The sequence below is a fragment of the Mycteria americana genome, chromosome 8, assembly GCF_035582795.1.
Source record: "Mycteria americana isolate JAX WOST 10 ecotype Jacksonville Zoo and Gardens chromosome 8, USCA_MyAme_1.0, whole genome shotgun sequence".
NCBI lineage: Eukaryota > Metazoa > Chordata > Aves > Ciconiiformes > Ciconiidae > Mycteria > Mycteria americana.
The window spans coordinates 22,678,917-22,692,370 of record NC_134372.1 but is presented as its reverse complement, the minus strand read 5'-3'; the positions used below and the strand labels follow the sequence as shown (position 1 = coordinate 22,692,370).

General features: G+C 47.9%; 1 protein-coding gene across 1 annotated transcript in view; it reads left to right on the top strand.

Moving 5' to 3' along the window:
- The window catches only part of NRG2 (neuregulin 2), a 178,772-nt gene that overhangs the window by 113,856 nt on the left and 51,462 nt on the right, over positions 1–13,454 (top strand). Inside the window, exon 2 of the mRNA XM_075510183.1 lies at positions 810–981. Coding sequence (XP_075366298.1) covers positions 810–981 — 172 coding nt within the window. The remainder of the gene's footprint in view (positions 1–809; positions 982–13,454) is intronic.

Here is a 13,454-nt window from a genome sequence, read left to right as displayed (position 1 = left end):
GGAAAGGCTTCTGGCCAGCCTGACATTGCAGGTCCTAAGCCATTTTAATAGCTTTATTCTTTCACTTTTCTAACTGCAACCTGAAGAATAGCTGTCCCTCCCCTTCTTATCCTTTATATGTGCAGGTTTTCATTGCAGCCCCTCTCAGTGGCTGTTGCTCTGCTGCTGACACTGTCGTGCTGAATGACTGTCTGACTTAGCAGCAGGCACAGAGCATCCACGGCACACACTGCTGGGGGATGGGGGACCACTCCCCATGACCTGCCTCTGCTCCTTCTGCAGCGAAATGCTCCGGCTGTGGTTGGTGGGGCTGTGGGCTTGGCAGCATGCTCATTGGCAGCGGCAGATGTCACATAGGTGTTGGTCATTATTGGCAGCAATGACAGGATGCAGGGAAAAATGGTCTGCGAAGAGCTTGAGCTTCTACATCCCTGGCTCCGGCCTGGTGGGAGAACCTGGAGAGCAGAGCAAACCTCTGCACTAGCAGGAGACATGCAGGTCCTGCCTGCGTGAGTAAGGGCAGCCATGGAGCAGTCGAGTCTGGCCATGTGGAGCAGAAAAAAGAGCGAGCCAGACCCGGGGGCTCCCTCTGTTCCGCATGTGGATGTTTCTGACTCCATGCTCCTTCCCTGCCTGTGTGCTGGTAAAACCTGGTGAGCTGAGCTAGCGTGCAGCCCCTCTCCAGCCATCACGTGGCAGCAGGGGTGGCAAGCACTTTTCCCAGGGCAGGGGGCTCAGTGGGCTCACATCGCTTGTGCGCAGCCTCTGAAAGAGGCAGATTTCACATTGTCTGGTTTCTCTTTTTGTAGCTGTCCCTCCCAAACTGAAGAAACTGAAAAGCCCAAACGTTCATGTCGGTGAAAAGATTTCACTGAAATGTGAGGCAACTGCTGGAAACCCTCAGCCGTCCTACAAATGGTTTAAAGATGGCAAAGAGCTGAAGAAGAGCAAAGACATCCGGATCAAGTATGGGAATGGGAAGTAAGTATGCTATGGGGCTGCTTTGCCTCTGCTCCACTAATACTGAATGTCTGGGTCTGGGGGGTCTGTCTGGCTAGAAGTGGTGCTGTGCTCTCCAAGTCACTGCTGAGCGATACTGAGATGCTTCCTCGGAGTCACAGGACTATGCACAGCCCATTTACCATGCCCGGGGGAGTGAGCAAGATTCCCAGTTTCCTCAAAGAGTAGCGGAGAGAGAGGAGCAAGGCGCGCACAGGACAGATGCTGGGTTTGTAGATGGGGGTCTCCTTGGGTAACCGTGTCATTGGATATCTGAGACAGGTGTCCGGTGACCTGGGGAGATTAACTCTTTCCCTGCTAGACTGGTTGTACGCAGCTCAGGTTACCTGGAATGAATCCTGCTTTGTGATTAGGGGTTTGAATGCAGAAGCTATCCAAACTCAGCAGTCGCCCCACCAGCCAACAGCGGGCCTGCATAAATGTGGGAGGAATCGCTCTGTTCTCTCCTGAGTTTAGGTGGATTTGAAAGCAACTGCAAGTATGCAAAAGTACATCACGATACTGTCTGATTAGTCACCCACTGAGGCCTTGCCTCATGCCAGGCCTTGCATTGCTGCACCCAGGGCAAGCTCCATCATGGCTGCCCTAAACTTCCCATGCAGCGAAGCTCTCAGGAAGCTGCTCTCAGTGAGTGTCATCCTAGGGGCCACCTCATTCAGGCAGTGCAAAGACACCGGAAGAAATAGGCCCCAGTGTCTAAGCTAAGGGGTCCTCACTGGGAATTGGTTTAAATGGATCCATGTTGATATTTTTCAAGGACAAATGTTTACAAATGATGTATCTTAAAATTATTCCATAATCATTACTATGCTTACGTTCATAAATCCTGACCGAGCCAGCAACAAAGTCAGCTTGCAACTGCCTGACCCCTTGGCGAACTTTTTGCTAACATATGTTATGTCTGAGTGTGTGAAAAATAGCTCACCTTTTCTCATTATGGACTTGATAGAGTATTAATTTTTAAAATTAGAAGCCACTAAAAAATCAGTTAGAAAAATCACTTAGTGCTTGAATAGGTCATTGTCAATTGCTCTAATTTAATTTCAGTCCTGTTGGTTTTGATTTCAAAGTCACACCCAAAATGGTTGACCTCCTTTGTAATAACTGTAGGATTCGTGGCTGTTTTGGGATGAGGCAGAGAGGTGGAAGGCTTAGGCTAGAAACACCAATGGATCCAGGATAACTGGCTTGTATCTAGTGGATGCCATCTGCTCAGGAAGGGCTGTCTGGGCTTCCAGGCAGCAGAGGTAGGGCAGAACTGTGCCTGCCTCTTTGTTCTGTTACCCTCAGTATTTCTGTGGCCCTTGTCAGCGTCATGGCCTCAGTTGTTTACTGGTGGGTACTGGAGCTGGGATGCCCTGGAGGAATGTCTGCACTACCCGCTGCAGCCAGGTGTGTGAAGCCTGCCGGTCCACCCCATCTGGACATTGCATCCCTGCGGGCAGGCAGATTGTGGGACCCTGAGCTCACTGGCACTGGGGTCTTGCAGGGATGTTGGGGAGCTATTTCCCTCAGAGCTAGAGAGCAATCAGCCCCAGACCAAACACCCAGCAAAACTCTCTGGAGAGGGATCCTGGTGATGGTGAGAAGCACCTCTTGCAGCATTTTTCTGCTGTGCTCCCAGAGATCATAGTCCTTCCTTGCCCCCTGGCACCCCGTGTCCAGCGTGAAGCTGTGACAGGATTGCATCCCACCCACAGTGGTGTGGGAGGGGCACGCAATCCCTGGGTCAGGGACATAAACATATGGAAGAAGGTTGATCCTCTTTCCTTGGGACACTGCTGTCAAGTCATAATTTTGCATTTACCAGTTTCCATGGCAACACATTGGCTCACAGCCTGCCAGTGACAGGCCAAAGACATGGGCATGCTAGAAGTGCTTCCTGATGGCAAAACAAGCCCAAGGATAAACATTTTAAAGAAAGCTGAGCACCTGCCTCCTCCAGTGTCTAAGGCTCCCTCAGCAGCAAAGGTGTGAGCCCAAAGTGTCCCTCGCTGATCTGCGCCTAGAATTACTTCCCATCCCTGCTTCTGCTCCCTGCTTCCATTAAAACATGCCATTGAGTGGAGAGGTTGCCTGCCTGGGGCTGGGGCCTGGCTATGGAGACTAGACTCCAGCAGCTATTGAGCTGGGACAGCTCTGAGACAATAACCCCTTGTTGACCATTTGCCCCTTGTTGAGCAGTCAGCAGTGCGGGAACACTTCTCCAAGCAGATCTGGATAGGTCTGTGCACACCCAGTCTGGCATCCTCAGCATTCAGGCTCTCCTCTTCACTGGGTTTGCTAGGTCTCAGTACTTGAAAACACCCTGAGGGCAGAGTGCTCACTGGCATTGGACCTGCCTCTTGACTGCATGCAATAAACATTAAAAATAGCTCTGTGCATGCAGGCTGAGGATCGAGGGAGCCCTCATGACTTTGCATGTCTCCATTAAGTAGCTAGTGGGGCTGAGTTTAGTAGAGGGACCCAAAACTGGACCTGGGATATGGGTGTACATCATTACTTCCAGCATGTTAGGAGGGTTCTCCAGGGAAGGATAAACATCCTAAAGTGTAAAGCTCAGCAAGGAAGTCTTACTCTATGATGATTAATTCAAGAATAATGGGGTTTATACATCTGGCTCCACTTAGAGATAACACTGATCTCCAGATAGTCCTCTGCTCTTCCTTTCAGTTCAGGATAGAGTGGGGTTTCCAGAGGGCTAGAAATAGAGCACTGGGGAGGGACTTTCATAGGTAAAGTACACAAGGCAAAAAGCTTCACAGACTATGCAGCACCTGGCCAGGTGCACAGGATCATTTCAATAAAAGTTTGATCCAAAGACCTAATAGAGTTGTCTGCTGGAGCCAGGCAAAATGAGCCCTGCCAGGATGTGGAGGTGTTGTCCATAGTGTTCCCCTTGGCCCTGTGAGTCCCAGCGCACAGCTCTGTGTCAGACTCCTTGCAGCTCTGCAGTCCTTAGACAGCATGCAGAGGATTAGGATGGGAGACAAGAAGAACATGGTTGCCCTCTGTGACTCATTCCTCTACCACCCTGTGTCTGGCTTTCCTCCCTGTGTGTTTAAAGAGCCTTGAGATCTCTAACTAGAAAGCGTGACTGAAGCCCTTTTTTTTTGTGATCAAGTTTTCATCTGATCCCACTGGCCTTCCTAGAGTAGGAGATCTCTCTGCAAATAAGGGAAATATATGTTGTAAGGAGGAGAGGAGCAGTTAACTGCATGTCAGCTCTTCAGCTTTTCCATCAATCACCTTCCCTCTTGTTTTTTAAACTTACCGGCAAAACTTCTGGTGCCATCAGGCAAAGGAGTAATTTTTTTGTCAATGGGTATTTGCTGGAGGGAGGGGAACAATTCTGATTCCTCCTTTCTGAACTGCATGTTCCATCTGTAATTAGTAACAGGCTGGGGCAAGCCTGGCTTGCACGAAGAGGAAACTTCTCTTTAAGGTGGAAGAAACTATTGGCTGGAATTTTATCTCCGGCTCAATTTAAATAAAACACAGTTGATGGGGAACCTAGAGAAATTACCCAGAAAGAATTGCATGCAGTAGTGGAAGTACAGCATAGTGAGTGGCTCTCCCTCTGAGCTGGCAAAGTGATACCATTTTCTGCTGAGTGCATCTGAGATCTGACTGAGGCTGCTGGCTCGCAAGAAGTTACGGTTGAGTTTTGACTCTCTGACTGTCCTGGCAAATGGTCAAATGCCAATTGTGGAGAAAGCCAAGGGAGTTGCTGTTTGTGGAGGTGTAGAGAACCTACCCCACTTAAGGCTGTGCTCACGGCTCAGCCCTGAGACATGTAAATCTTCAGCTGGAGTCAGAGGGTGTCCAGGAGCCTGGTAGTGTCTTACCTGTGGCTGTCCTTACAGCCTCTTGTCTTTGTGTGCTCTTTTACCAAGGGAGATTGCCGGGGTGATGAAGTAGGCATATCATTAGATTGGAGAGGGTTGGCAGTTCAGTTTGGGACAGGCTGACCATATGACATCCCTTGTGAGTAGTGTTCTACTTTCAGTATCACCAGGAATCCCTATTGTTAGCCTGTAAGTGGAGCCAAGGGATACCCTCCTCTCTTGTTTCTGTACAGTAGTCCCTCAGGCAATGCTAGTTAGGGCAGATTCATTGCTGGGGTCTTCCTTGTAGAGCTTCCTGCTGTAGATTATTCCCCACCCACAATGAATGGGGCTGTGGTCTTCCCTGTACAGTTCACTGCTCTGGAATGAAAGCAAAAAAAAAAAAAAAATAGTGCCAAAGCAGCAGGAGAAAGAGAGTGCCAATAAAGATAAATGATTTCCTAATTAAGCCTGGAGACAAGGAGGGGCAAAGACAACTGTTGAAGCTTTGTGGGAGCCAGAGTGAACCCAAGCAGGCTATACCACCACTCTGGCAGGGGTCTTTAGGCTGACATTTTTAAACAAAGGAAAAAGCTCATTTGACAATGGATCTTGCAAGAGCTATTCCAGATGCCTTACAGCTAAGACTCTTCTCAGGCACCGGTGTTGTTATTATCACCAGGGGAGCTTCTGCCTTGCTAACTCTCACGATGTCATTATAAGTCTCCGATATTTGGGATTTGCTTTTAGCTGCTGAAGGCACTTTATTGGAGGGGGGTGTGAAGGAGAACATCTCCTTTGTTTGTCTGTTTGTTGTTTTAAAGGACGTGATGGACATCATCTTGGCCAATGTACCTGGGACTGAACCAGGGAATTTGAGAACAAAGGAGAAGCAGTTGGGTCTTAAGCTAGAACAATCCACAAACTTTGCAAGTTGGGGCTCCTAAGAGATTCAGGGAATGGGCATTTAATCAAACTTGACTGAGTTACAGTGGCTAACAAGTTATAGTCAGATGCTGGGCTGCTTGAACTGATGGTGTGTGCAAACTTAGAGGTGGAAGGAGCTTTATGTGCCTGAAATTTTGTGTGTTTTTTCCAGTGATGTTGGCTGCTTAAAAAACAAAAAAAAAATCTCTCCCTACAGACCTTAGCCCACTGTGGTTGCAAAATGTCACAGATTAGGTTGAAGCACTCGTTGAGACATGAGCTGAAATCCCATTCATCCAGCTTAAGTTAAAATGCATTGCCTTGGGGGAGGAGGGCTGGGGTGAGGGTTGATGGTGCAGGCAGTTCATCTGGGACAGCACATTATACACCTACAGGCATGAATTTACCAGGTATCCCCTTATACTTCATGGATCAGGCACTGGTGAAGAAACACCAGAAAAATTACTTAGGAAGAAAAAGAATGACACTCATCTCAAAGGCTCTAAACTCAGAAAGGACCCCAAAACTGTAACTGAATCTCTTGCACAACCCTGTGTACCACCATGGTGATGTGTTTCACAGAGGTTTTGGAGGGGTAGTTCTCTGTCCATCTGAAGGTGCCATCCCTTTCCCATGACCTCTGTTCCCACAAATTCTTTTTCCTGAGTATTTGCAGCCTGGCTCTGCTCATCTCCATTCCTGTGCTCTGCACAGGGCTCACCCCCAGACAGCTGCTTTTAGTATGGCACCTCCCTCTCTTCCTCCTCTGATTCTTTAAAACTAATTGGCTTTGCTTTAAAGGCCCTCTCAGGCCTTCCTCCACCATTTCAGGCAATCCCTGAAGTTTTGGTCCTGCCTCTGATTTGCCCGGCATATCAGCTTCCATCTAATATGTGATATGCTTCCAAACTAGGACCTCTGTGCCTTCTCTGCAGCACTGACCCTCTCTTCCCCCCCCCGCTACAGAATGAGCTTGTGGTTTGGTTGCTGAGATAGTGAGACCTCTGCACGCTGTCCTGGTTGCACACCTACTGAGGGTGTCTTGTCTCTGTATTGAGGTCATATGCTCTTTGGGACAGGGAGGTATCTGTTGCACATTTGGTGCTGGTGTAGTCTAACAGTGTAGTCTAACAGGAGCTGGTGGAAGGCCAAAGCTTAGGTAAAGCTGATAAGGGGGATTCAGACTGGAAAGCGGAACATCTAAACAAGAATTACTGTCCTTGGGAGTAAAGCACATCCTGGAGAAATATGTAAGCTAATTAAGATGTTTTGGGAACCATCTGAAACAACTAGAAGAAGCACCCTCACGTGAACTATCCTCATTATAATACTAAAAGTCACACCCCTCGAGCTGGAGACCCTGGCCCAAGCAGAGACCCCTCACCTTTGAGCATGTGCAGAATATTAAAGTGTCACTGTAGCTTTAAGATGAAATAAGAGAAATGTAGACCAATAGAAAACTGTTTTGTGTAATTACTTATGCATATGCATAGCTAGACTGTATAAATACTGTACCTGTATGACTGAACTTTGTGCTAGCTTTGTGGAGCTACCACCTAGCACCCATCTCTGTGCAGACATGAAATAAAAATACCTCTGCCTTGTGTGTATATTGGCGTCTCGCACACCGGGTAAACGACCTCACACTTGTGGGATAACACTGGGAGGTTCCTGGGTCTTGGGAGGCTGCTAGCATGCTCCTGTGAGATATCAGAGTAAGCAGGGAAAGAACCTGCTCTGAGCTGGCCTCAGAGTACTGCTCCAGGATCTACATTTTCTCAAAGAAATTCAAATCCTGGCGCTGGGATTGAAGGAAACATTTGTGGGATGGATCGATTGTCTTGAATTCCAGGACAAGTAATAGGAGGGACCCTGCACTGACATTAGGTCTGTGCATCAGCCTCAACCCAAAACTCAGCTTTTATGTATTTATTTATTTCACGCCCTGGCAGCTGACACAGACTTGCCCGGCACAAAGAGCAGCAGGACACAGGGGTTTGCCTCTCAACAGAGCAGCCACAAAGTCCACTCCAGGGACTGGTGTGTGGTTGCATTATGCTGCCTCTGTGGCCCTACACCTCTTCCCATTGCAGGAACATCTGTGGCAATTCAGCGATGCAGCCCCAGGCTGAATTTGAGGATGGAGGGGGGTTGCACAAGTGACCCTGCTCTTTGGAGCGTACTTATCGATCTTTTCCCCTTTTGTTGATGCTTCGTGACCCAAAAGGGACTCTAGCTCTCACTCTGAGACCAGTGTCAGTGTCAGCTCTGCAGAGTGAGGACTGGTCAAGTCTTCCTTTTAAAATCAGCATGTCCCAAGTCTGGGCACAGAGAGACAACAGCACTGCTGAGCAGAGAAGGGGCAAATCTGCTTTTCAGGTTAGAACAGCACTTTAATGTTGGGGGACAGGGGTAGGGGAGAGCAGGCAGAGGGTTTCGGGGGATGGTTGGTGCTGTCCTGGGCACCTGCAAGTACATTAGCTGTCTCCCATGCTTGCTTCTCCCACAGTCCCAGCAGGTGAAACACTGAGTGGGGCAGATGATGGTGTGAGGGGAGGAGGAAGGAGGACTTCGCCTACTGCAGAAGGGATGATGGCCAAGCTGAATAGTCCAAACCTTCCTGTCCTTACCCTTCTTATTTGATTGCTTTGCTTGAGGGCATTTTTTTTTCCCCTTTCCCATTTGCTGTTTCTGTAGCTAATCCTGAGCTAGCCAGATCATGCCCTAGAGTGCATAGCAGCCAGCATAAGACCACTTGTTCTTCTCAAGCACTGCAAGGCACAGTTGGCTTGCCTAGCTCTGTTGTTCTGCACTGTAACTGAAGGACAGGGAAGAGATTGAGGTGGTTTCCATCTGGCTGTGCAGGGGAGAGGATGTTCCTGGTTGCCACTTCTGCCCTGCCGGACAGAGGTGCTTTGCCACAGCCATCCCCACTCTGCTTTGCATTGCAGTGATCTCTTCTACCTGATTTTATCCCACTGTGGGCTGGAGAAGATGAATGTGTTCCTGGAGGCCAGGGCACTGAAAGCCTCTGCTCCAGCCAGTGGGGCTGCCTGATTTTTGACGGTTGCTGGACAACAATTCTTGACTGTAAGCTGAAGAATTGGATATTCTGAATGTTCTTGCCAATCATTAACCTGCTCTCTCAGGGCAAATGCATTACCATGCAGAGTGCCAGGACAGCACATAGGCACCAATTAAATCTTTGGCAGGAGTGTAAGCAGTACACGTTACAGCAATTGCTGGCCTTACTGCTCTCTGCAATATTGGTGTGCTTCCTGCCACTGGCTCTCTGTGCAAACAGAGAGGAATGGAGTTAACAGGTAACCACAGCCGTGTATTCAGTGCGTCCTTTGCAAGGGTCATATTTGGGAATTTCCTTTTCCTAGGATCTCAGGTGTGTTTACTATGTGCAGTGTTCTTCATTGACAATTTAGGGGCCACATATGGTGTAGTCTTCAAATTCTCTTCATCAGCTGACTCCTTGATTTCTTTATTACTTATGTGTTAGCTACCATATTTTTAGAAGACTAACAAAATACTACAATAGTAGTAATCCTAGAGCTATTTTTGTCCTGAACCTATTTTTGTCCTTCTGCATCCAGAAGCGGCTGAACTCACATAGGGAACACTGAGTCCTCAGTGAAACGTAGGTGTCTCAGAGGTAGCTCGTGGCAGCTGCCCTCCTGCTCACACGCTCTGAGATGAATGGCTTTGCGAGGAGACAACCTGGGAAGACAGTCCCATTTCCACTTGGCAGTAGGGAAGAGGAGAAAAATGATTCAAGCTTGACCAAAGTGCTGGTGGGAACATGACTCCTGTCATGAAAAGTTCCTCCTTGGCTGAGATGAAGTGCCTGTTTCTTTTCCTCTGACTATACTGGAGGCCTCAGGGCCCAAGCTCAGATTTAGATGTCTAACTCTGAGATGCCTAAATTGCAGCAGATGAAGCTACCCTTCCCGGCCAGAATTTGCAAGGATCTTTGTGTAGGTCCCGGCCAAGGGCTGATCTCCCTGTTTCCCATTGTAGCCTGGAGCTTGGCACTGCAAAGGGTGATTTACTCATCGTTCCAAACTGCCCTCTGGGGGACTCTTTTCTTTTGGCCAGAAAGGTATTTTGGGGGATCTTCTTCTGGCCAGGCTGAAGGTCTCCTTGTGAATCCTATCCCCCAGAGCTCGCAGACAACATATTCCCCATGGCTTACTCCTCCACTGCCACTACAGGAGATAATTAGTGCGTGGCTAAGTCATATGTGCTGAGGGTCAGAAAAGACAATGAGGCAGATTTTCCCCTGGAGTAAAGAAATGTCAGCAGAGTTGCACTGCAGTGAAATGATGGGATCTGTCAGTGACCCTGGCCCTTTCACTGAACAAACAGCCCGGGGCAGTGCCTTCCTCCAGAAGAATGGCATCATCTGGCAGTCAGGCACCCTTGTGAACGAACACAGTAGGGCTTTCCCAGGGGCTGGTGTCCCCAGGAGACCCGCTGCCCTGGTCAGCAGGGGACTTGATACAATACTCCTGTGCACAACATAATGCCTTATATGCTACTACTTGGTGTTCCTGTAAAAACACACCTCAGCCCTCAAGTGAACAAAGTACCTTGCCCTTGGGGGCAGCAGGAGGAAGAACACAAACTTGAAAAAACAATTTCCTAGGCAGTTTTGAGACATTTCAGTAGCACTTGGAGACAGTAAAATAGAACAGAGACAAACTGGTCATCTTTGTCTTTGCCACACACAGATCAAGCAAGGTCTAGTCTCTTCTACATCCTTTAGTTCAGTTCTTCTAGCGCACAGGCATTATTCGTATGAACTAAAAGGCACATGACTAATGCTGTGAAACAAGGTATCTCTGGCTGTTTCAGTGCTTCCTGGAATAGGGAAATTCTCTTTACTGTGGCTATGCTCCACATTAAAGCTGATCTTCATCTTTACCCTTCATCTCTCTCCCCCAGGTCTGTTACCTGACATTATACAGCACAGTGTGGAGACCAAGAGTAGCTACACCATTGGTCTGGGGTATGAAAAGCAAGAAAAAGCTCTTGATTTTTCAAGGGGGCCTTACAATCCAGGAGAATTTCAACAAACTATGATGGAAAATAAAAATAAGCTCTTTTGACAGTACAACAGTCTTGTGCATTAAAACAAAATAATCCTCTTTGGTTTCACTTTGATGCTGATATGTGATAAATGCCAACATTGCTTTTTATTCTGCTCACATTCCTCTCCAGTTCCAGGTAAAAGACCAAATGTCCCTCATCCTGTTCTTGGAGATGAATCTGTCAAATGTGCCTCCTTTCATCAGCCTTTCGTGTCATTAATAACTTACTAATTTGTATCTTTGGGACTTAAACCCCTTTATCTGTAAAAGATCACATACATAGTTGATATTGTAATGCTGTAGTGGATTTTTCCAGTTACTACACACGGTAAAACATGCTGTGCATATGAGATTGCAATGTAGCCAATTATCATTTAGAATATCTGTCCTTCAGCAGCTGAAGACAGGGTGTTCATTAATGCTTTCAGGTCTGCACTGGCAGATAGCCTCACCATGCTGGTGTGCGAGGGTGGTGTTTTCTACAGGACTTTGAGTTAGAGCCTCACTCTTCCAAGCTGCTTTCAACATGTGCTGCCTGCCTTTTCACTCTGCATTGCAGCAATAGCTACAAGACTGTCATAGGGGTGGGTTATAAAACAAATGGTGTATTCTGTCAATGAGGGTTGAGACAGCTGAGAGAAAGTAATGGCTGTGCTGTGCCTGGGGCAGTCTTGTTGGAGTTGCATGCAGTTGTACCAGGAGCTCACCTCGCCCCTTTGCTGAGTGTTCCTACACGTGCCTCTGTGGAGGGAGTGGGGAACGTGGTCCTGGACTGGGCACTACAGCCCAACAGAGCCAACCCCTTTCATCAGGCGCCCATTGCACCTCCCCAGCAAGATGCAGAACCCAACTGCCACCAGGTAGCAACAGGCCCTGGAGGCTCTTAAATGCTTTTCTGTCTCTGGGTGCTGCATGACTCCTTCATTGATGCCTTCATCACAGCAGTGAGGACCACGATGCCCAGGACTGTCACAGGTTGCTCGAAGAGACTTGAGAAAATTCAAAGAAGTGTACAGCACTGGGAATCAAGGCAGCTTTGCACCACTCTGAATCAGTCTGCTTGTTTAGGCACCCGTGTTGGAACATGTTGGCCGAAATAACTGGCTTTGCACAGTGGATTAGGGGAGACCTAGGATTAGAGGGATTCAAGAGATCTTTGCATACTGTCAACATTCATTTAAAAATTGCTCCACACGGGACCTAAACTTGTGCAATTGAACATTTGACTTGTGCAATTGAAAATTTGAACATTTACAGGATGTGCAATTGAACATCCTGTAAAACAGGGCAGTGCCTGTATCCTGGGAGATGTACCAAGTTGTCTCCAAGTGCTTTTAATTTACTAATATAACTAGAGATGTTCATGGTGTGTCCTTGGGCCATGCCTCCCAGTAGAACAGCATGTCAGGGTGTTAAAAAGTTGCCAGTGTGCTTCTTCGAAGGATTTCCTATGGACAATGATTTGCACAGCCCAAAGAAAAGTCCTTCTCAGATGACACATGTAACGTTGCAAATATGTCCAAAGCTAATGATTATTTTCCACATAAAAGGAATTTTATTTGCCTTCAGTGACACAGGCCACTGGGACATCTTTCTAAAACTGGCAGTGTTTCCAAGTCTCTAAATAAAACGACCTGTATGACACAGACCTGAGATAAAAGCTTGGGGTAGAAAGCAGGGAGATGTTCTCATGAGAAGAGTACACAGGGTGGTTTTTGATAAGATGGCTAAAATGGAAGGAAATGTAGTAAAACAGAGGGCCTAATGTGGAAGTCCCACTGTGGTCTCATGAGTGGTATTCAGTGTGTGTTGAAGGCTCCTATAGATCTCTGTTAAACTAGGCAACAAAAGGTTTTGCCTATTAGTCAGAGAGACATCCCAGAGAATGAGGCATCAGTCATAGACAGTGGGAAAGGCAATGCTCATCTTCCCCATAGTGCCGCAGAGCTCTGCTGCAGAGCTGCTCCCTCTCCCATGAAGCACGCAGCACAGGTTGTTAGGTGGCATGGGCAATCATTGTCTTCTGCTCTTTCTAGGCACTTCTGGCTGATAAGATGACTGTGTGCAGTTCCGTCCCACATGTTTGTAGTACATTGGAGTGTGTGTATATGGGGGAGACAAAGTGTTTGCCCTATTTGTTGGCCTGGATAAAGCTACAAGCTAGCAGTCTAGGTCAAACCACAGGGTTTTGATTTGCAGGCTGGAAAGGGATGAGTCACCCCTGACCCCATGGGTGTTTGCGTTTGAGTGTGTGGCACTGCTGAATGCACCCGGTGAAGCACCAGACTGCTCAGCCTCCTTGCTGAGGAAGGTGCAGAATATGCATCTCATCTCCACATCTCCGTCTTGCAGGCAGATCCTGTTGTCCATCAGTAAAGTGGCTTTTCTCCAGTGCAGAAAGTCTGTGTGCTGGGATGCTGGGACTCTTGGGCTCAACCCCTCACAAGACTTTCTGTGCCAATGAGAGCAGGTGTCAGACCAAACCATGGCAACATGCTAAGAGCAGTGGGTTCAGAGGGAGATGTTCATTTAGGAAATCAGGGTGGTTGTGATTCCTGGGAAGGGTCTCATCCGAGTC